This window comes from Notolabrus celidotus, unplaced genomic scaffold (genome assembly GCF_009762535.1).
Source record: "Notolabrus celidotus isolate fNotCel1 unplaced genomic scaffold, fNotCel1.pri scaffold_158_arrow_ctg1, whole genome shotgun sequence".
Lineage (NCBI taxonomy): Eukaryota > Metazoa > Chordata > Actinopteri > Labriformes > Labridae > Notolabrus > Notolabrus celidotus.
The window spans coordinates 28,106-50,230 of record NW_023260028.1 but is presented as its reverse complement, the minus strand read 5'-3'; the positions used below and the strand labels follow the sequence as shown (position 1 = coordinate 50,230).

At 46.7% G+C, this 22,125-nt stretch overlaps 2 protein-coding genes across 2 annotated transcripts; one reads left to right on the top strand and one right to left on the bottom strand.

Annotated features, from left to right (window-relative positions):
* Positions 1-7,065: 7,065 nt before the first annotated feature.
* On the bottom strand, positions 7,066-10,145 carry LOC117808823 (zinc finger BED domain-containing protein 1-like). The gene is made up of 2 exons (XM_034678494.1): positions 9,701-10,145; positions 7,066-8,733 (listed from the first exon to the last, which is right to left on the bottom strand). The coding sequence occupies exons 1-2, from the start codon at positions 9,926-9,928 to the stop codon at positions 7,066-7,068; spliced, it is 1,896 nt and encodes a 631-aa protein (XP_034534385.1). The 5' UTR covers positions 9,929-10,145.
* A 6,224-nt stretch (positions 10,146-16,369) lies between these two features.
* On the top strand, positions 16,370-22,077 carry LOC117808827 (cathepsin D). Its single transcript, XM_034678497.1, has 5 exons — positions 16,370-16,622; positions 17,890-18,046; positions 19,881-20,004; positions 20,092-20,210; positions 21,849-22,077. The coding sequence occupies exons 1-5, from the start codon at positions 16,561-16,563 to the stop codon at positions 22,050-22,052; spliced, it is 666 nt and encodes a 221-aa protein (XP_034534388.1). The 5' UTR covers positions 16,370-16,560; the 3' UTR covers positions 22,053-22,077.
* The last annotated feature ends 48 nt before the right edge of the window (positions 22,078-22,125 follow it).

Genomic DNA, 22,125 nt, shown 5'->3' with positions numbered 1-22,125 from the left:
TGCCGCTAGCTCACGACATCACACCCTTAGATTATGTATCAAGACATTTTTTTGATTTGATTTGATGACTTTATTTGGAACATGTAAAAGTTAAAATACAAAATAAAAGCATACAAGTAGAAAAGAAGAAAGAGTTATACAAACATACAAGAAAAAAAGAAACAGTTATACAAAAGAAACAAAATCAATATTAACAAGCAGTGAAACAATTGACTTTACATGTGCTAAAAGGAGGAAGAAGTTAAAACGTATCTAATCCCTCTATTCACTATTATCTGCCCTTATAGGAGTGAAATCCCACCTTTCAAATCTTCATCTATTATCTTCATATTTACACCAACAATCAAAAGTGAACCCCTCGTGATTCTCAGCACTAGTCTTCCTCCTTGTACCTCATGAAAATCATGTCTTTGTACCTCTTCTTGATCTGGATTATGTTCAGACGTTGCTGCAGCTCCATATTGAGTCTGTTCCACAGTTTTACTCCACAGACTGAAACACAGAAACTTCTCCTTGTGGTCCGAACACTCACCATCTTTAATCATCCCTCTGAAGTTATAACCCCTCTCTCTCTCTTTCAAAGAACAATCTTTGGATATTTCCTGGAAGGAGATTTTCCCTTAAACACAATTTGTGCAGTTTTAAAATCTACAAGGTCAAATCATTTCAATATTTTGGATTTGAGGAATAATGAATTTGTGTGTTCATGTAAATCCACATTGTGAACTCTTCTGACGGCTCTGTTCTGTAGGACTGACAGAGGCTGCAGGGAGCTTTTATAGGTGTTTCCCCACACCTCAGCACAGTAACTGAGACATGGTGAGATCAGTGAACAGGAGAGAATAAGAAGTGATCTATGATCCAGAATGTGCTTGGCTTTGGTGAGAACTGAAATGCTTCTTGACAGCTTGGATTGAACATGTTTTGAACTAAATGAAGCTTTATGTTTCATTTGGTGCACAATGAGGTTGTTTCCTTTCATGCATGGAGTTATTGTTGGAAAGTGGAGCCAAACTTCAGACCTGTTTGCACATTCAGCCATCTTTGTAAGCAAAGAACCAGCAGAAGTCTTGGCTGTGTAGTTCAACACCCGTTGGCTGGGAATCCAGTTTGATTCTAAAACTTTATCAGACAGTCGATGTACATTTGTGCACCAGTGACGAGACTCTTCATGAGTAATAATGTCACCTTCTAGGACCCAGGAGGCTGGATAGCGGTATCCAGGAGATCAAATGCTTTGGGATTTTCAGATTTCCAACACATCGGCAGGTCTAGAGCAAATTCTTCTCTAAATGAAATCTGTTACATTAAATCACTTTATAAGACTCAGTCTAAAAATGTTTGTCAGTGTTTTCACTGGAGTTTTCACCTGCAGGATTAAAAACTATTCATCAGAGACGCACCGACATTCCCACGGGAATGTTTCAAGATGCAATGCTTCCTGATCCAGGACCAGAACAAATCCATGAAGACATAAAAACTTCATTTGTTTCTGATGTTCTCTGTAAAGGAGCACAAAGCACTCACACTTCATGTGTTTGACTTACATCACAAGGAGACGCTCACTGCTTTGGCAGAGAGCCTTTAGCAGAGAGTTTGAAGAGGCTGTGTCTGAAATACTTCATCTCATGAACATGAACATTGTGTGTACATTCCCCAGGAGTCATGATGACAAGTATGCAGGGTTATTGCAGCTGACATCTAGTAATGGTACCTTTTGACACCTGTCTGTATATTTGCATTCTCAGTATTGTGTAGGCTCTACGTACAGTCACATACCGACTGTCTGATAAAGTTTTAGAATCAAACTGTATTCCCAGCCAACGGGTGTTGAACTACACAGCCAAGACTTCTGCTGGTTCTTTGCTTACAAAGATGGCTGAATGTGCAAACAGGTCTGAAGTTTGGCTCCACTTTCCAACAATAACTCCATGCATGAAAGGAAACAACCTCATTGTTCACCAAATGAAACATAAAGCTTCATTTAGTTCAAAACATGTTCAATCCAAGCTGTCAAGAAGCATTTCAGTTCTCACCAAAGCCAAGCACATTCTGGATCATAGATCACTTTATTCTCTCTGCAAATATACAGACAGGTGTCAAAAGGTACCATTACTAGATGTCAGCTGCAATAACCCTGCATACTTGTCATCATGACTCCTGGGGAATGTACACACAATGTTCATGTTCATGAGATGAAGTATTTCAGACACAGCCTCTCTGAAATAGAAGAACACCATGGATTACCTGCAAAAGACAGTATCGAGCTCAAAATCCTTCGTTCATCTCTCAACAGTAAATATCTGTGTCAATGAACATGTCAGTGCCATCAGAACGACAAGTCCTTGCGTCATTATGTCCTGATAAGACAGTCAAACAGCTTAAACTACAACACTACCAAAAACTTCAAAACCTCTGTCTCCCTCCTGTCGTTAGACTTTTAGACTTTATTGTCCCTTTGGGGAAATCTTTTTCCACAGCACCTTTCTGCATTTCCACAGACATAGACAAACACAAGAACATACACTGAAGGCTCAACAAAGTATCCACAAAGGCATCCACACTCAGACAAGGTTGTACACTTGAGGTCAAAATGATTAGCCCCCCAGGAATTCTGGAACATTTCCCTTAAATTCTGCCCAATGTTTGAATCATTGATCAAACCTGATATAAGCAAACATTCACCAGTGTTCTTTAGTAGCTTTGGGACATTTTGGAATGTAAAATACAGTTTGTTTCCTAACAACACCTGTAGGTCTGTTGGCTTCCTAATAACACCTGTAGGTCTGTTGGCTTCCTAACAACACCTGTAGGTCTGTTGGCTTCCTAACAACACCTGAGCATTCAAACAGCATTGAGATTTACTTAAGGGACTCCAAACAGGGCACTTGAACACGTTATTGAGAGAGACTACTCTTATAAACCATGCCAAAGACAATGGAAATCAGTCTTGAGCTCAGAAAGAAGATATTTGAGGCTCATAATAAGGGGGAAGGCTACACTGTCATGTCCAGGTGTTTTACAGTGTCTAGAATAACTGTACGTTGCATCATTGCAAAGTACAAGGAGACAAACTCTGTTGGAAACAAACCTAGGCGAGGTAGAAAACACAAGATTTTAATAACTCTGGAGAGGAAAGTAGTCGAAGATTTCAACAAGAAGCCCCGGACATCTGCCAAGATGATTGTTGCTGACCTGACCTCCTCTGAAGTTGATGTTTGGAGGAGCACAGTTGTGAGGGATCTTCATCGTAGTGGGCTTCAGGACTATCGTCCCAGAAGAACCCCTTTACTCAAAGAGCAGCACATCAGAGTCAGACTGAGGTTTGCCCGAGAACATTTGAAAGGTAAAGAGGAGTTTTGGAAGTCTGTCTTTTGATCTGATGGAACTTTTTGGGCACATGGATGTTGTTCATGTTTGGCCAAGAAAGCAGTCCCTCCAGGAAGTTGCGATTTCGCGATCGCAACTATCAACGCAAATTCAACCAATCAGCGCGACTTTTTTCGCGGCCCTGCAATTTTTTACAATCACCTCAACTTTCCCGCAAATTTGACCAATTACCTCAATCTCAGCCCCTGCACGTCATCGGTTTTGTCATCAATTTGACTTCCTTGGAACATAAACATAAGTCCTCCCTTGATCGGCACTTTTCAACAACAAAACACGCACAGAGAACGGGTAAAAGAGGGGACTGCAGGCGGGACAAGTGACCATGACAACGTTATTATTTATAGATTGAGGGGCTCAGTGTTAGCTTGGTCTCTACCTGCAGCAGGTGTGCTTTATGAACCAGCTCTCCTCACCTCCATGCATCTGTCTCATCTTCATTGAGGATTTTTACCCCCGGTGTGTGTTAGCGACAAAGACACGACCGGGGGAAGTCTGTTACTATTTGATTTTTGACGTTGTTGCCATGGTTACCGTAAAAAGCTCTTCATCTACAGCTTGATTTAATCCAGTTTGGTGAAACATCAGACACATTCAGTAAGTTTTGATCAACTCCTCGTCATCAAAGATGTAGATTAATTTCAGAGTGCGTGAACTGACTGTGCATCTGTCGCTGCGAGGTGCATTCAGGGACCGTCGTAAACGTGCAATACAGTCCTTTCATGGCATTTTTCTGTGAATCAAGAGAATCAAAATACAGTCAGTGGCCACATCAAGAATGTTTTCTAAAAACAACTGTAATTTATTGTATTTACTGGCCCCTGAGATGTTATTTTGGGGACAAAAGCAAAAAAAAATAATCGCAACTTTCACCGCAATTTTTTCAAAAAGCTGTCGCAAATTCAGGCTTTTTGGGCCGCAACAATCACAAAACAATCCCGCGAAATCCTGGAGGGACTGAGAAAGGCAGAGTCCTTCAACCCTTAGAACACGGTCCTCAGAATTAAACATGGTGGGGGGAGCATCTTACTGTGGGGCTGTTTTGCTGTTTCAGTCACAGGGAGTCTTGTTCTGGTGCATGGCATCATGAAAAAAGAAAGTTATGTTGACATTTTGAGGGATAATGTGAAGAACTCTGCTCTTAGTCTAGGCTTAGGTCGGCGCTTGGTCTTCCAGAAAGACAATGATCCAAAGCTTACATCAAAATTGGTCAATCAGTTCTTAAAGGACACCTAAACCAAGGTCCTGGAGTGGCCCGTACAGAGCCCAGATCTAAATCCTGTGAAGAATCTGTGGCGGGTGCTCAAAGTGAATGTCCATGCTCAGACACCATGTATTTTGGACCAGCTGGAACAATTTGCATTGGAATAAATGGGCCAAAATCCCTCCAGAGACATGTGCCAACCTTGTAAAGAACTACTTGAAGAGGTTGTTGTCAGGTGTGGCTCAGAACGGTGAACTATTGACTACTTAGGGACAGGGGGCTAATCATTTTGGACATTTTCTTGTTTCAATTCATTGCATCAATAAAATATCCAAGTCAAACATAGTGAACATTTGTCTTTGTTATTTTGGAAACACATAAACTATAAACACTTGTTTTTAATGGTCATTTTCATGGAGAAATCAAGGGTTTGATCTGATTTCACAAGGGGGGTAATCATTTTGACCTCAAGTGTATAATTCAGCGAGGCCTTTTCTTCAGGCTCGCTATAACAGCAGGGATCAGGCTCTCCTTCTGCACCTCAGTGCTCTGTACCTGCGTCCTGAGGGGAGTGGGATGAGGTGGGTGTTTAGTGGATGTGTGATGTCCCGTTCTGTTGAGGTTGCGATGCGTCTGATGGCTCTGTGGTTTAAGTCTGTGAGGTTTGGTGTGGGGAGACCGATTATCTTAGAAGCTGTGGTGGTGATGGGTGTGAGTTTGGCCTTGTTTTTAACAGATAACATGTTGAAGAAGTAGGTGGAGCAGGACAGGAGGATGGATGGAGTCATGCTCTGGTATAGAAGCAGAAGGAGACTGGGGGCAACATAGAGTCCTTTTAGTTTATGGATGGCTGACAGTCTTTGATGGGCCAGTCCACAGGGTCCCTGAGAGAGAGACCGGGTCCCCGAGAGAGAGACCGAGGGCCAGTCCAAATGGTACCCGAGAGAGAGACCCAGAGAGGGGACATGAAGAGACCGAGGGCCAGTCCAAAGGGTCTCAGGGTTCTAAAGACTCACAGCGGCCTCCCCGAGAGAGAGACCCAGAGAGGGGACGTGAAGAGACCGAGGGCCAGTCCAAAGGGTCTCAGGGTTCTAAAGACTCACAGCAGCCTCCCCGAGAGAGAGACCCAGAGAGGGGACGTGAAGAGACCGAGGGCCAGTCCAAAGGGTCTCAGGGTTCTAAAGACTCACAGCAGCCTCCCCGAGAGAGAGACCCAGAGAGGGGACGTGAAGAGACCGAGGGCCAGTCCAAAGGGTCTCAGGGTTCTAAAGACTCACAGCAGCCTCCCCGAGAGAGAGACCCAGAGAGGGTACGTGAAGAGACCGAGGGCCAGTCCAAAGGGTCTCAGGGTTCTAAAGACTCACAGCAGCCTCCCCGAGAGAGAGACCCAGAGAGGGGACGTGAAGAGACCCAGGGCCAGTCCAAAGGGTCTCAGGGTTCTAAAGACTCACAGCAGCCTCCCCGAGAGAGAGACCCAGAAGGGGGACGTGAAGAGACCGAGGGCCAGTCCAAAGGGTCTCAGGGTTCTAAAGACTCACAGCAGCCTCCCCGAGAGAGAGACCCAGAAGGGGGACGTGAAGAGACCGAGGGCCAGTCCAAAGGGTCTCAGGGTTCTAAAGACTCACAGCAGCCTCCCCTAGAGAGAGAGACCCAGAGAGGGGACGTGAAGAGACCGAGGGCCAGTCCAAAGGGTCTCAGGGTTCTAAAGACTCACAGCAGCCTCCCCTAGAGAGAGAGACCCAGAGAGGGGACGTGAAGAGATTGAGGTCCGGACTGAGGAATAGGGATGCAACGATTATAAATTTTGATGGTACGATTATTGTCAGAGAAATAATCACGATTTCACGATTATCCCGATTATTATGATTTCATATTTTCACATCGCTAATGTATAAAATGACATAACACTGGAAGTTTTCGTGTTATTTATTGCTACCATTTGAAACAAAAATATCACAGTAATGAAATAATTCAATGAAAAAAAAGGAACAAAATGTATTTCTCTCCTTTTGATGGTGAAACAAAGATTGTTGGCTTTTTAATTTAAACTGTTGCTATGCTTTGAAGCATAAATAATACTTTAAAGCCACTGTGACGAGTATTTAACAGATTGTACAACAGAAAGAAACTAATACTGATGCCTTTTCATGGCCCACAAAAGCAAACAAGACTAATGGCAAAAATATTGTCAATTTCAAGGGGGTAGGTGTCAGACCAGATGATAGACATCACTTGCAAGAAACAGCTTTTCTTAACATTTTGAACAGCAAATATTCAGTGAGGATAAATACATTTGGCTTTTAACAGAAAGCAAGATGACATACAAACATAATTCAACTTCAACAGTGTAGCTGCCTTTCAAATAATAAATAAAACTGTAACAGTAAAAATATAATATATATTCCCTTCTGAAAAAAACAAGGACTTAAATGCAGCAGGCCCTTTTCACATACCTAACATTTGATCCAGTCCTTTCAGTTCATATTAAAGTGCAGAAATGTGAGCATGTTCACATTTTCAGTGCTAAGTCTTGAACGCTGAGGGGACAGGATATGGCCACTTGCACTGAACACCCTTTCTGAAGGCACAATTGTTGCAGGGATGCACAAGTACTTTCTGGCCACTTTTGATAGCATTGGAAATTCTTCCACATGTGTCTTCCACCAAGACAGTGGGTCCGCTTCAGCATCGATTGCAGGAAGAGACAGGTACAGTCTCATCTCAGTATCAAGCTTTTCCAGGGCTGTTGGCAGTGGTCCCTCTGAGGCTGCTGCTGACCTGTTCTTCCTTGCAGTGGTGATTTTCTGTAACAACCCAGACAGGCTCTTCTCTTTCCTTTTGGTGGTGGTGGTGGAGTTGGTGCTCTGTGCCATTGCTGCTGGAGGCTGTTCTGTGTCTGGAAGTTCTTGTGCTGTAAGAGCAGTTGCTTCATCACTGCATGCCTTGACTATGTCATCAAGATTCTCAGCAAAGCTTCCCTTGAACCTGGGATCAATGAAACTCGAAATGCTCAGCACATTCTTCATTTCTGTTGTATATCTCAGCTGCATTAGCAGGTCATCTCTAATTACATGCTTCATCTGTTTAGTAAGAGCGCTGTCTTCCTCTTCATCTTGAAGCATCACACTGTTGATGTGCTCCAAAACTGGCTGCAGAGCGGAAAGTGTGACTTGTCTTTCTGAGGCCAGAATGTCAGTGAAGTCATGGAGAGGGCAAAGCAGTTTGTGCACTTCCTCCAAGACAGTGATGTCACTGTCTTTGGGCATAAGATGCCAGGTGCTTCTGTTACCTACAAGCACACCACAGATTGCCTGCTGCTGCTCCAAGAACCTGGAAATCATTTCAAATGTGGATCCCCACCTGGTGACCACATCATGTATCAGGGAATGTTCAGCGATGTTTAACTCTTCCTGCTTCTTGTGTAGTTCACGTTTCCGTTTCCAGCTTCGAGAAAATCCTTGGACCAAATGCCGGCATGATCTGATGGCAGATTCCACCCTTGAGATCTTAAGGACTTTGGAAATGGCCAAATTTAAATTATGACCAAAACAAGAAAACCAAACACAGGGAAATGTTTCAAAGGCTTTCCTCATGTTACTGGCGTTGTCGGTTGTAATTCCGGACAGACTCTCTTTCTTTATGTTCCAGTCCAGGAGCATGTTTTCCATCATTTCTGTGATATGCTCTGCCGTGTGATCTTCTGGAAAATAAAGAGTCTCAAGACAGTGACACTTCAGTTTCCAATCCGAAGAGATGTAGTGGACTGTACAGCTCATAAAGGGTTCTCCTCCACCACCAGTGCTGGTCCACAGGTCTGTGGTTGCACCAAACCACACACCCTCTGCCAGCTGCTCCTCAACACTTGCTCGTACCTCTTTGTACATGGCTGGGATTTTGTTGGCGGAGAAGTAGCTTCTTGACGGAACTTTGTACTGTGGTACCGCCTTTTTCATTAGATGAAGAAATCCAGGTTTTTCCACTATCTGAAATGGCATCATATCTTTGGAGATGAAATAGGCCACAGCATTGTTCAGATCCTGGGCTTGTTTTGAGGAGGGCGCATAAGTCACACACTTCGCAAAGGATTCAGCAACAGTAGATTGATTAACCCCAGCTGCAGCAATACCAGAGGTGGTGTTTGGCTAAAAGTGAATAGGAAAAATGAAAATAAATAATCAGAGCCAAGATGAGCTGAATGGACTTGCAGTAACTACTTAAGTTGATTTTTAATGTTTTTAATGTATGATTTGAGACTAAAATGAAATTTGGAGATCCCTTGGGGGTATATTTACCAATGCTGATAATAGAATTCAGTATTACTGTAATTTACTGTCATCCAAGCCTATTTCTCACCATCTATTTGGAAAATGTAACTATTCTTATAAATATCCCAAGAAAATAGCTTCCATTAATGTTATAAGTTTGTCTGAAGTTAAGTAGAATTGTTTTGGTACTTAAAGCATTTAATAAAAGACTAAGATGAACTTCAACAATCTCTCAAGAATTTAGTTATATGGGTTAACTTAAGTGTTATTGTTATTTACTGTCAACCATGCCTTTTTTTTAACAGTCTTAAAAAAAGATATAATCTTAAAAGGGGCCAAAGAAAATGTCTATTAACATTTTTGGTTTGTTTGAAGTTGAGTATAAATTCTTGAAAGAAATTGAGTACATCTCTCACACTGATATTATTAATTGGACTGCAAATAATGAAATAATGCCTAGCATTTACCTCACACATATGGAAGCAAATAGATAATATTAAAACGAAAAAACAAATTTGAAAATGAATAAGCATTTCTGTTAATGCAATTTAATTTTCAAATTTGCTTTTTAATTTTAATATTGTAACCTATTTGCTTCCATACACACAGATAGGAGACGCAACATCAAAAAGTCACAGACCAAAGTTCTTAGGCACTCTTTTCTCTTCCATAGACCTCACACCTTTTTGCAGCTGTGCTGCATTTGTTTACCTTTCACTAAAAGCTGACGCTTTCGATTGTAATTGACGCGCTTATATTAAATTCGCTGTAAACTAACTGTTTCATTGAGTAAATTGCCACTAACACAATTTCAAGCAGATATATCAAGCAGATATTGCGTTACCTTTATTAAAGCGTGAAGTCTTGGGTGGTGATCTCGCAGATGCTGTATCAGGTTTGATGTGTTTGATCCTTTCGCCATAACTTTTTTGCGGCAGGTTTTGCAGACGGGTGCTCCGTCGTCTTGTATAACTCCTTGGTCGTTCTTATGGAATCCAAAATGCTCCCACACTGCTGACTTCAATCGTTTTTTGGGTGGATACAACACTTCGTTGCTAGATCCCTCTGCCATTGTTGCGCTAATGCAGCACAGCTTTCATGTCTCCCGCGTAGACTGTATGGTGGTCCTGACTCCCGCTCCTGATAGGTACGGCACATTAAGCTGACGCACCAGGTGTCACTTTTTTTTCGTTCCGTGCAGGTTGCGCCAAACACAGTGTATCGGCCCATTTTTTTAACAATAAAAACACGGTGTGGCAGAGTCTCTGCGGTTGATTAATCGTGACATTTGTAAGCGCGGTTAATAGTGAAACCGGTTAACCCCTGCATCCCTACTGAGGAAGGTTCAGGACTCATCCGGTTTGACAAGTTTAAAGGATTTACTACCAAACAAGAGGCGGATCCGCTCTCAGACCCTGGTCAGTGGTGACGAGGTCATCCTGACTGTCTATATAAGGTGTGCATGTGATGTCACAGGGGGCGGAGTCATTGCAGCTCAAAGCATGTCTAACCTGGAGCGGGTTACGTTCAGGGCTGATGATGAACTCTGCAGGCAGCTGATCAGCTGATCAGAGACCTGAGCAGGTGAGTCCCAGCATCCAGAACGGTTCAGGGCTCAGCTAGTCCTCTGAAACCCTAACCAATAGGCCCTGCAGCAGACCGTCTCCCTTCCTCTCAGACAGGAAGCTGCAGCTGCTTTAGATCCACTCTCTGAGGAGGGTCACACCTGAGCGTCCACAAGACCAAGGAACAGGTCTGAGCTGCGGAGCTCATCATGAGTCCTCCATGAGCTCTTGATCTGGACTGGCTCAGAGCGGGACGGAAGGATTTCAACGTTCATTCTTTGATTTCATTCCAGTTGTTTGAGTTTGGTGTTGAACGTTTTTTATCCAATCAGGACGTCACAATAAATATACTAACACAAATAATAAGAACTATTACTCAGAATAAAGCGCTCTCTGTTCCTCTTTGTCCCCCTGACTTCCTCTCCATGTCCTTCCTCATGAAACCTGACGAGTCTGCAGTTACTCCCTCCGTGCGGACCCATGTGGTCTGCTCTGTTTGTCAAAGCGCCTCGTCATGCTGACCGTCTGAACTCTGTTTCTGCTGAGGATGAGAGCAGGCTCCTGATGTGTGACACAGCTCCTCTGCAGGGATGACTAACATGCTTCACAGTTCCTGACAGACACACAGTCATGGGATTGTAGAGGCTACTGGACTTTATCAACTTTAAAGTCTTTTGAGATATATGAGTGATAATAAACCAAACCTCTGTCTCTTTCTCTGTCTCTGTCTCTGTCTCTGTCTCTGTCTCTGACTCTGTCTCTGACTCTGTCTCTGTCTCTGTCTCTGACTCTGTCTCTGTCTCTGACTCTGTCTCTGACTCTGTCTCTGACTCTGTCTCTGTCTCTGTCTCTGTCTCTGTCTCTGACTCTGTCTCTGTCTCTGTCTGACTCTCTCTCTGTCTCTGTCTCTGTCTCTTTCTCTGTCTCTGTCTCTGTCTCTGACTCTGTCTCTGTCTCTGACTCTGTCTCTGACTCTGTCTCTGTCTGACTCTTTCTCTGACTCTGTCTCTGTCTCTGTCTCTGACTCTGACTCTTTCTCTGTCTCTGTCTCTGTCTCTTTCTCTGTCTCTGACTCTGACTCTGTCTCTGTCTCTGTCTCTGTCTCTGACTCTGTCTCTGACTCTGTCTCTGTCTGACTGTCTCTCTGACTCTGTCTCTGACTCTTTCTCTGACTCTTTCTCTGTCTCTGTCTCTTTCTCTGTCTCTGTCTCTGACTCTGTCTCTGTCTCTGACTCTGTCTCTGTCTCTGTCTCTGTCTCTGACTCTGTCTCTGTCTCTGACTCTTTCTCTGTCTCTGTCTCTGACTCTGACTCTGTCTTTGTCTCTGTCTCTGTCTCTGTCTCTGACTCTGTCTCTGTCTCTGTCTCTGACTCTGACTCTGTCTCTGTCTCTGTCTCTGTCTCTGTCTCTGTCTCTGTCTCTGACTCTGACTCTGTCTCTGTCTCTGTCTCTGTCTCTGACTCTGACTCTGTCTCTGTCTCTGTCTCTTTCTCTGTCTCTGTCTCTGACTCTGACTCTGACTCTTTCTCTGACTCTGTCTCTGTCTCTGTCTCTGACTCTGACTCTTTCTCTGTCTCTGTCTCTGTCTCTGACTCTGTCTCTGACTCTGTCTCTGTCTCTGTCTCTCTCTCTGTCTCTGACTCTGTCTCTGTCTCTGACTCTGTCTCTGACTCTGTCTCTGTCTGACTCTTTCTCTGACTCTGTCTCTGTCTCTGACTCTGACTCTTTCTCTGTCTCTGTCTCTGTCTCTTTCTCTGTCTCTGACTCTGACTCTGTCTCTGTCTCTGTCTCTGTCTCTGACTCTGTCTCTGACTCTGTCTCTGTCTGACTCTCTCTCTGACTCTGTCTCTGACTCTTTCTCTGACTCTTTCTCTGTCTCTGTCTCTTTCTCTGTCTCTGTCTCTGACTCTGTCTCTGTCTCTGACTCTGTCTCTGTCTCTGTCTCTGTCTCTGACTCTGTCTCTGTCTCTGACTCTTTCTCTGTCTCTGTCTCTGACTCTGACTCTGTCTTTGTCTCTGTCTCTGTCTCTGACTCTGTCTCTGTCTCTGTCTCTGTCTCTGACTCTGACTCTGTCTCTGTCTCTGTCTCTTTCTCTGTCTCTGTCTCTGTCTCTGACTCTGACTCTGTCTCTGTCTCTGTCTCTGTCTCTGACTCTGACTCTGTCTCTGTCTCTGTCTCTGTCTCTTTCTCTGTCTCTGTCTCTGTCTCTGACTCTGTATCTGTCTCTGACTGTGTCTCTGACTCTGTCTCTGACACTGTCTCTGACTGTGTCTCTGACTCTGTCTCTGACACTGTCTCTGACTCTGTCTCTGACTGTCTCTGTCTCTGACTCTGTCTCTGACTCTGACTCTGTCTCTGACTCTGTCTCTGTCTCTGACTCTTTCTCTGTCTCTGACTCTGACTCTGTCTCTGTCTCTTTCTCTGTCTCTGTCTCTGTCTCTGACTCTGACTCTGTCTCTGTCTCTGTCTCTGTCTCTGACTCTGACTCTGTCTCTGTCTCTGTCTCTTTCTCTGTCTCTGTCTCTGTCTCTGACTCTGTCTCTGTCTCTGACTCTGTCTCTGTCTCTCTCTCTGTCTCTGTCTCTGACTGTGTCTCTGACTCTGTCTCTGACACTGTCTCTGACTCTGTCTCTGACTGTCTCTGTCTCTGACTCTGTCTCTGTCTCTGACTCTGACTCTGACTCTGTCTCTGTCTCTGTCTCTGACTCTGACTCTGTCTCTGTCTCTGTCTCTGACTCTGTCTCTGACTGTCTTTGACTGTCTCTGTCTGTCTCTGTCTCTGACTGTCTCTGTCTCTGTCTCTGACTCTGTCTCTGACTCTGACTGTCTCTGTCTCTGACTCTGTCTCTGACTCTGACTCTGTCTCTGACTCTGTCTCTGTCTCTGACTCTTTCTCTGTCTCTGACTCTGACTCTGTCTCTGTCTCTTTCTCTGTCTCTGTCTCTGTCTCTGACTCTGACTCTGTCTCTGTCTCTGTCTCTGTCTCTGACTCTGACTCTGTCTCTGTCTCTGTCTCTTTCTCTGTCTCTGTCTCTGTCTCTGACTCTGTCTCTGTCTCTGACTCTGTCTCTGTCTCTCTCTCTGTCTCTGTCTCTGACTGTGTCTCTGACTCTGTCTCTGACTCTGTCTCTGACTCTGTCTCTGACTGTCTCTGTCTCTGACTCTGTCTCTGTCTCTGACTCTGACTCTGACTCTGTCTCTGTCTCTGTCTCTGACTCTGACTCTGTCTCTGTCTCTGTCTCTGACTCTGTCTCTGACTGTCTTTGACTGTCTCTGTCTGTCTCTGTCTCTGACTGTCTCTGTCTCTGTCTCTGACTCTGTCTCTGACTCTGACTGTCTCTGTCTCTGACTCTGTCTCTGTCTCTGACTCTGACTCTGACTCTGTCTCTGTCTCTGTCTCTGACTCTGTCTCTGACTGTCTCTGACTCTGTCTCTGTCTCTGACTGTCTCTGTCTCTGACTCTGTCTCTGTCTCTGACTCTGTCTCTGACTGTCTCTGTCTCTGTCTCTGACTCTGTCTCTGACTCTGTCTCTGACTCTGTCTCTGTCTCTGTCTATGACTCTGACTCTGACTGTCTCTGACTCTGTCTCTGACTCTGTCTCTGACTGTCTCTGTCTCTGACTGTCTCTGTCTCTGACTCTGACTCTGTCTCTGACTCTGTCTCTGACTCTGTCTCTGACTGTCTCTGTCTCTGTCTCTGACTCTGTCTCTGACTCTGTCTCTGTCTCTGACTCTGTCTCTGTCTCTGTCTATGACTCTGACTCTGACTGTCTCTGACTCTGTCTCTGACTCTGTCTCTGACTGTCTCTGTCTCTGACTGTCTCTGACTGTCTCTGTCTCTGACTCTGACTCTGTCTCTGTCTCTGTCTCTGTCTCTGACTGTCTCTGTCTCTGTCTCTGACTCTGTCTCTGACTCTGTCTCTGACTGTCTCTGTCTCTGACTCTGTCTCTGTCTCTGTCTCTGTCTATGACTCTGACTCTGACTGTCTTTGACTCTGTCTCTGACTCTGTCTCTGACTGTCTCTGTCTCTGACTGTCTCTGTCTCTGTCTCTGACTCTGTCTCTGACTCTGTCTCTGACTGTCTCTGTCTCTGACTGTCTCTGTCTCTGTCTCTGACTCTGACTCTGTCTCTGACTCTGTCTCTGATGTAAGTCATGTGTGCTGCTCTTCAACATGACATTAAACAGTATTTCTCTGCACGTCTTTGTCCTGACGTTGGCTCCGTCCAGAGCTCAGCGTGGTCCTCCGTGTGCTGAGTCTGAATGTTTCACTGAAGCATTAAGACTTTCTGTTTGAGAAAATCCCCTCACCTCCTAAGCTGAATAAATGATTTTCTTCCTGTGGGAAATGAACTGTCACAAAGCTGGAGACTAATCTCAGTGAGTGGAATCATGAAAGCAGGCTGCACGCTTCATGAAGTATTTTAGAGAAAGTGTTTCATTCAGACTGAATCAGCAGAGCAACAGGAGAGGTGTCTCTGTCGGGGTCCAGACTCAGAGGAACATGAGGCTGTCCCCTCAGCAGCACAGCATGACATCCATACTGTAAACTGACACACATATGCATGGTTCATAATGTCTTCAGCATGCAGGTCTCAAGTCTCTGTGGGACGAGGACGCCCCTCTGTGTTCAGTCCTCCTCATTACACATGCTGTCTCAGTGTTTTTGACACTGGGTCTTAAACCTAAAGTCTAAATGTTGATTTGTCTCTGTCTCTGACTCTGTCTCTGTCTCTGTCTCAGTATTTGACTCTGTCTCTGTCTCTGTCTCAGTATTTGACTCTGACTCTGTCTCTGACTCTATCTCTGACTCTGTCTCTGACTCTGTCTCTGACTGTCTCTGACTCTGTCTCTGTCTCTGACTGTTTCTGTCTCTGACTGTCTCTGACTCTGTTTCTGACTCTGTCTCTGACTGTCTCTGACTGTCTCTGACTCTGACTGTCTCTGACTCTGTCTCTGACTCTGTCTCTGACTCTCTCTGACTCTGACTCTTTCTCTGACTGTCTCTGACTCTGTCTCTGACTCTGACTCTTTCTCTGACTCTGACTGTCTCTGACTCTGTCTCTGACTCTGACTGTCTCTGACTCTGACTCTGTCTCTGTCTCTGACTCTGTCTCTGTCTCTGACTCTGTCTCTGACTCTGTCTCTGTCTCTGTCTCTTTCTCTGACTGTCTCTGACTCTGTCTATGACTCTGTCTCTGACTGTCTCTGTCTCTGACTCTGACTCTGTCTCTGTCTCTGACTGTCTCTGACTCTGTCTCTGTCTCTGACTGTCTCTGACTCTGTCTCTCACTCTGTCTCTGACTCTGACTGTCTCTGACTCTGTCTCTGTCTCTGACTGCCTCTGACTCTGTCTCTGTCTCTGACTCTGACTCTGACTGTCTCTGACTCTGACTGTCTCTGACTCTGTCTCTGACTCTGACTGTCTCTGACTCTGACTCTGTCTCTGTCTCTGTCTCTGACTCTGTCTCTGTCTCTGTCTCTGACTGTCTCTGTCTCTGACTGTCTCTGACTCTGTCTCTGACTCTGACTGTCTCTGACTCTGACTCTGTCTCTGTCTCTGACTCTGACTCTGTCTCTGTCTCTGTCTCTGACTGTCTCTGTCTCTGACTCTGTCTCTGACTCTGTCTCTGTCTCTGTCTCTGACTCTGTCTCTGACTCTGACTCTGTCTCTGTCTCTGACTCTGACTCTGACTCTGTCTCTGTCTCTGTCTCTGTCTCTGACTCTGTCTCTGTCTCTGACTCTGTCTCTGACTCTGACTCTAAAAAAGTCTGACCTGTTCACCTGACCCCCCAAAAACCGGATTTGGAACCGTTTGCCTGCAGTGTGACCATTGCCTGACCTTTGTTCCTCCCTGGAGCACTGCACGTCCTCCCCTCAGATCACGTGCGTGTTTTGAAAATGAACGGAAGTGACGTCAGCGCGCAGCTGCTCCAGGCTCACGTGACGGCGGCTCTGCGCCTGAGCGCCTGCGCGCTTGCGCCACAGTCAGCTGATTAAAGTCTCAGCTGCTCAGTCATTGTTGTTCTCCGGACCCAGAGAGACTGACAGAGACAGACAGAGACCCAGAGAGACCGACAGAGACCGACAGAGACCCAGAGAGACCGACAGAGACCGACAGAGACCCAGAGAGGAGGATGAAGACTTTCCTCCTGCTCCTGTTCGCGGGCCTTGCCCTCACGACCGACGCCATCATCAGGTGAGTGAAGAAGATTGTGTGTGTGTGTGTGTGTGTGTGTGTGTGTGTGTGTGTGTTTGTGTGTGTGTGTGTGTGTGTGTGTGTGTGTGTGTGTGTGTGTTTGTGTGCGTGCGCTAACGCTGTTAGCTAACAGGTGTGTGTAGATCACAGTTAGCTCTGTGTGCTAGCACAGAGCTAACTGTTTATGTTCGAGGACATGAGCACAGAAACAGCCTGAGGCGCATGCGCAGAGGTTAGCTCAGACTCACCTGGTGGGACCTGAGTCAGTCCACAGGTGAGTCTGTTATCACCGGATCACCGTGACGCTGTATCACTCCACCTCCAGGTGAGCACAGCAGACTGTCTGCGCTGATTAACTAGTCCCTCTGAGGTCACCCTCAGACCCTTAGACCCCGAGACCACTGTCTAATGAGACAAAGAGATTAATCCAGATTACAGGAGCTCACCTGTGGAGCTGTAGAGACCCCTCAGACCTCACAGACCCGAGCTCACCTGTGGAGCTGTAGAGACCACTCAGACCTCACAGACCAGAGCTCACCTGTGGAGCTGTAGAGACCACTCAGACCTCACAGACCAGAGCTCACCTGTGGAGCTGTAGAGACCACTCAGACCTCACAGACCCGAGCTCACCTGTGGAGCTGCAGAGACCACTCAGACCTCACAGACCAGAGCTCACCTGTGGAGCTGCAGAGACCCCTCAGACCTCACAGACCGGAGCTCACCTGTGGAGCTGCAGAGACCCCTCAGACCTCACAGACCAGAGCTCACCTGATGAGCTGTAGAGACCCCTCAGACCTCACAGACCAGAGCTCACCTGTGGAGCTGTAGAGACCCCTCAGACCTCACAGACCAGAGCTCACCTGTGGAGCTGTAGAGACCCCTCAGACCTCACAGACAGCTTTACCTTTACCTGAGTCAACAGAGCGATGAGCTGTGACGGCGCCTCTCCTCATAGCTCTGTAGATATGGTCTGTAGCAGATCCACGCTGTCAGTGTCTGTGTGTCCTTGTGTCTGTGTGTCCTTGTGTCTGTGTGTCCTTGTGTCTGTGTGTCCTTGTGTCTGTGTGTCCTTGTGTCTGTGTGTCCTTGTGCTTGTGTGAGACTGCAGATAAGGATGTGGGTCACGTCTTATCAGCGAGACTCCTCCATGTGTGTTTCAGAGACATTCACTGTATGTGTGTTTGGAGTCCCTCCCTCATAAAGCAGAGGTATGAGGTAAACTGATTATCTCTGACCCGGTCTCTGACCTGGTCTCTGTCCTCTCCAGAATCCCCTTGAGGAAGTTCCGCTCCATCAGGCGTGAGCTGACGGACTCAGGGAGGAGCGTGGAGGAGCTGCTGGCAGACAAACACTCCCTGAAGTACAACTTTGGCTTCCCCTCCAGTGACGGACCCACTCCAGAAACCCTGAAGAACTACCTAGACGTAAGCATGGCTCTCTAAAGCAGTCTCCACTTTCACTAATGCACCTCTGAGAGGCTGACGGGCCACAAAGGTGCTCCTGTTTGACCTAGTCTGTAACTCCCCCCTCAGACTAGAGTGACCCCTGTTCACAGAAACGCTGATTCATCCTGTATATCAGCTCTGACCGGTCTAAGGCAGCAGCTGAGCTTTCCTCCGAGGTCTCCTCCTCTCAGAAACACTGAGTGTCAGATGAATGTAATATGATACTATATATATATATATATATATATATATATACACACACACACACACACACACATACATGCATATATATGCATGCATGTGTGTGTGTGTGTGTGTGTGTGTATATATATATATATATATATATATATATATCTCGCAGTTCGGTTCGGTACAATTTCTGATACAGAAAAAGAGAAGTGTCCCTGCCTTTTTTTTACTTGTAGTTTATTGAAGTAGAAGAAGTGGAAAAAGTAAAAGCGGAAAACGTAGGAGTGTAAAAAGTAGAAGGAGTGGAAAAAAATAAAGGAAGTGTAAAAAGTAGAAGTGGTCTGTGTCGTTGTGTCAGTCAGCACTGATGAGGTCACCTGAGTCAGCTTTGTCTCCTACTGTCATTAACTGTTGCCATGGTGATGGGACCAGCTGTGTAGCTGCTGTGTGACAGTTGATCAAAATTGGGATTCATGGGGAAATTAGGGTCTACATATGTCCACACTGTGCGATAACCGTAATAGCTATCAGAACAAGGATCAAACCGTGAGCATCCAAAGACTCTGATGAACACAGTGATGTGTTTTTCATGTCTGTACAGTCAGAAATGTAGTCAGGGCAGCGAGTTAAGTAAGGTGAAACTTGTGCTGCCCTCCAGAAATCTTTAACATTACAGTAGATGGCTGAGCAGAGAGACTTTCTCTGACAGTTGGTGACATGCTGGCTCAACGGCACAATCTTTTGCTTTGGTTACCTCTTTGGCAGAAGCAGGAGAAGACAGGGAACGTTTTGATGTCTTATTTGTGTATGTGGAGTGAAATTTGTGGATTTTAGGTCAGTTTTTCCAGAGGCCATGTCCAATTGTTTTCCCAGCCTGCCCATTCTAAGATTTGAACCTCTCACTCTGCTCACCAGAGTCCGGCTCGGTCTCTGAGCCCTCAGAGTCCGGCTCGGTCTCTGCGCCCTCAGAGTCCGGCTCGGTCTCTGCGCCCTCAGAGTCCGGCTCGGTCTCTGAGCCCTCAGAGTCCGGCTCGGTCTCTGAGCCCTCAGAGTCCGGCTCGGTCTCTGAGCCCTCAGAGTCCGGCTCGGTCTCTGAGCCCTCAGAGTCCGGCTCGGTCTCTGCGCCCTCAGAGTCCGGCTCGGTCTCTGAGCCCTCAGAGTCCGGCTCGGTCTCTGCGCCCTCAGAGTCCGGCTCGGTCTCTGAGCCCTCCGAGTCCGGCTCGGTCTCTGAGCCCTCAGAGTCCGGCTCGGTCTCTGAGCCCTCAGAGTCCGGCTCGGTCTCTGCGCCCTCAGAGTCCGGCTCGGTCTCTGAGCCCTCAGAGTCCGGCTCGGTCTCTGAGCCCTCAGAGTCCGGCTCGGTCTCTGCGCCCTCAGAGTCCGGCTCGGTCTCTGCGCCCTCAGAGTCCGGCTCGGTCTCTGAGCCCTCAGAGTCCGGCTCGGTCTCTGAGCCCTCAGAGTCCGGCTCGGTCTCTGAGCCCTCAGAGTCCGGCTCGGTCTCTGCGCCCTCAGAGTCCGGGTGGGGGTCAGCTGCAGAGTTATGTGCTCTCTTTGGATTGTGGTTCAAAGTCCGGTTTCATGATCCGGTTGTTGTTGATGGTCATGGAGACTTTCTGTTCTTTCTCAGGCTCAGTATTACGGAGAGATCGGTCTCGGGACTCCTCCTCAGCCCTTCACCGTGGTTTTCGACACCGGCTCCTCCAACCTGTGGGTTCCCTCCGTCCACTGCTCTCTGCTGGACATCGCCTGCTGTGAGTCTGACGGCGTCTGCGTGACAAACGTCCCGCAGGTGGAGCTGCAGACTAACACATGTGTGCTTCTCCTCTTCCTCCTCTCAGTGCTTCATCACAAATATAACTCCGCCAAGTCCAGCTCCTACGTGAAGAACGGCACCGCCTTCGCCATCCAGTACGGAACAGGAAGTCTGTCGGGTTACCTGAGCCAGGACACCTGCACCGTAAGATCCTCACGAGAAGTGTCCCTCTTTCTGCCGTAGAGCGTCCCTCAGGGTCGTAAACTCTGATGCGGCTCAGCCGGGAATATGTAGGGGCGTGATATTTAAATGATTGTCTTCAGCCGCCACATTTATCAGCACTTGGATCCAGGTAGGGCTGTCTAATTTCTCCAAAATGACATTTGAATATTCGCTCTAAAAAAGCCAGAGGTTGGAACCATTGGAATATCTATATTTGTGCGTTATGTCAATAACAGGTGGACAAACTAACACAAGGAGACATCACTACTTGTATATGTATTTTTATTTCAGATGTAACATGGCTAAAGAATACCTACACATTACAAAACAAGTAAATGAACTTATGGTCTACACTGTAACACTTTGAAGACCGTAGACCTCTCGCCCGCCCCCCCTCTCTGTGCGGCAGTAGCTCAGCCCATAGGGACTTGGCTTGGGGACCGAAAGGTTCCTGGTTTCGAGTCCCAGTATGGGCGAAGTTTGGCAAGTGGACTGGTGGCTGGAGAGGTGCTGGTTCACTTGCCTGGGCACTGCCGAGGTGCCCTTGAGCAAGGCACCGAACCCCCAACTGCTCTGGGTGCGCTGGTTGACGGCAGTATCCTCACTCTGACATCTCTCCCTAAGCAAGTTCACTGCATGTGTGTGCATGACTGTATGTATATACCAAAAAAACTGTATGTGTAGCATGTCCAAAATAGCATGAGTGATTGAATTTCCCCTCTGGGGATCTATAAAGTACCTTTCTTTCTTTCTTTCAATGCACTGAGTGCAGAACAAGACTTGTGCAAGCAATTAAAGGTCCCGACTCTTGTCCCTAATATAGGCAGGCTTCATTCTTCATTCAGTGATTGAAGCAAATATTATTAACATTAATTGAAGTTAAAAATGAAAAAAGTTGTCCACTTCCATTCTTGGCGCTTGTATAATAGAAGGAGGAAAAACTGCATTTTATCCCAGGGTCACTGATGGTCGGGCTCTTTTAGTCCACTGTCAATGTAGGGTCTTTGGCCTGACAGGTTATTTGAGGGGTCCTCATGTGAAGAGGCCAGTGCCGATCAGACAGTCCTCATGTGAAGAGGCCAGTGCCGATCAGACAGTCCACATGTGAAGAGGCCAGTGCCGATCAGACAGTCCACATGTGAAGAGGCCAGTGCCGATCAGACAGTCCACATGTGAAGAAGGCCAGTGCCGATCAGACAGTCCACATGTGAAGAGGCCAGTGCCGATCAGACAGTCCACATGTGAAGAAGGCCAGTGCCGATCAGACAGTCCACATGTGAAGAAGGCCAGTGCCGATCAGACAGTCCACGTGTGAAGAGGCCAGTGCCGATCAGACAGTCCACATGTGAAGAAGGCCAGTGCCGATCAGACAGTCCACATGTGAAGAGGCCAGTGCCGATCAGACAGTCCACATGTGAAGAAGGCCAGTGCCGATCAGACAGTCCACATGTGAAGAGGCCAGTGCCGATCAGACAGTCCACATGTGAAGAGGCCAGTGCCGATCAGACAGTCCACATGTGAAGAGGCCATTGCCGATCGGTTCACAGCCCCGGATCAGGACCCAGATCCTTCTGTTTGATGAAGAGGATGAATGAGAGTGTGTGCTCTGTGTTTCTGCAGATCGGAGACCTGTCGGTGGAGAAGCAGCTCTTCGGAGAGGCCATCAAGCAGCCGGGCGTGGCGTTCATCGCCGCTAAGTTTGACGGCATCCTCGGCATGGCGTACCCCCGTATCTCCGTGGACGGGGTCGCTCCGGTCTTTGATAACATCATGAGCCAGAAGAAGGTGGAAGAGAAGGTCTTCTCCTTCTACCTGAACAGGTGAGAGACGGAGCAGTGACGCTGCAGGCCGGTCCTGGTGTTTCTGACGTGGACTCGTACACACACCAGATCCTGAG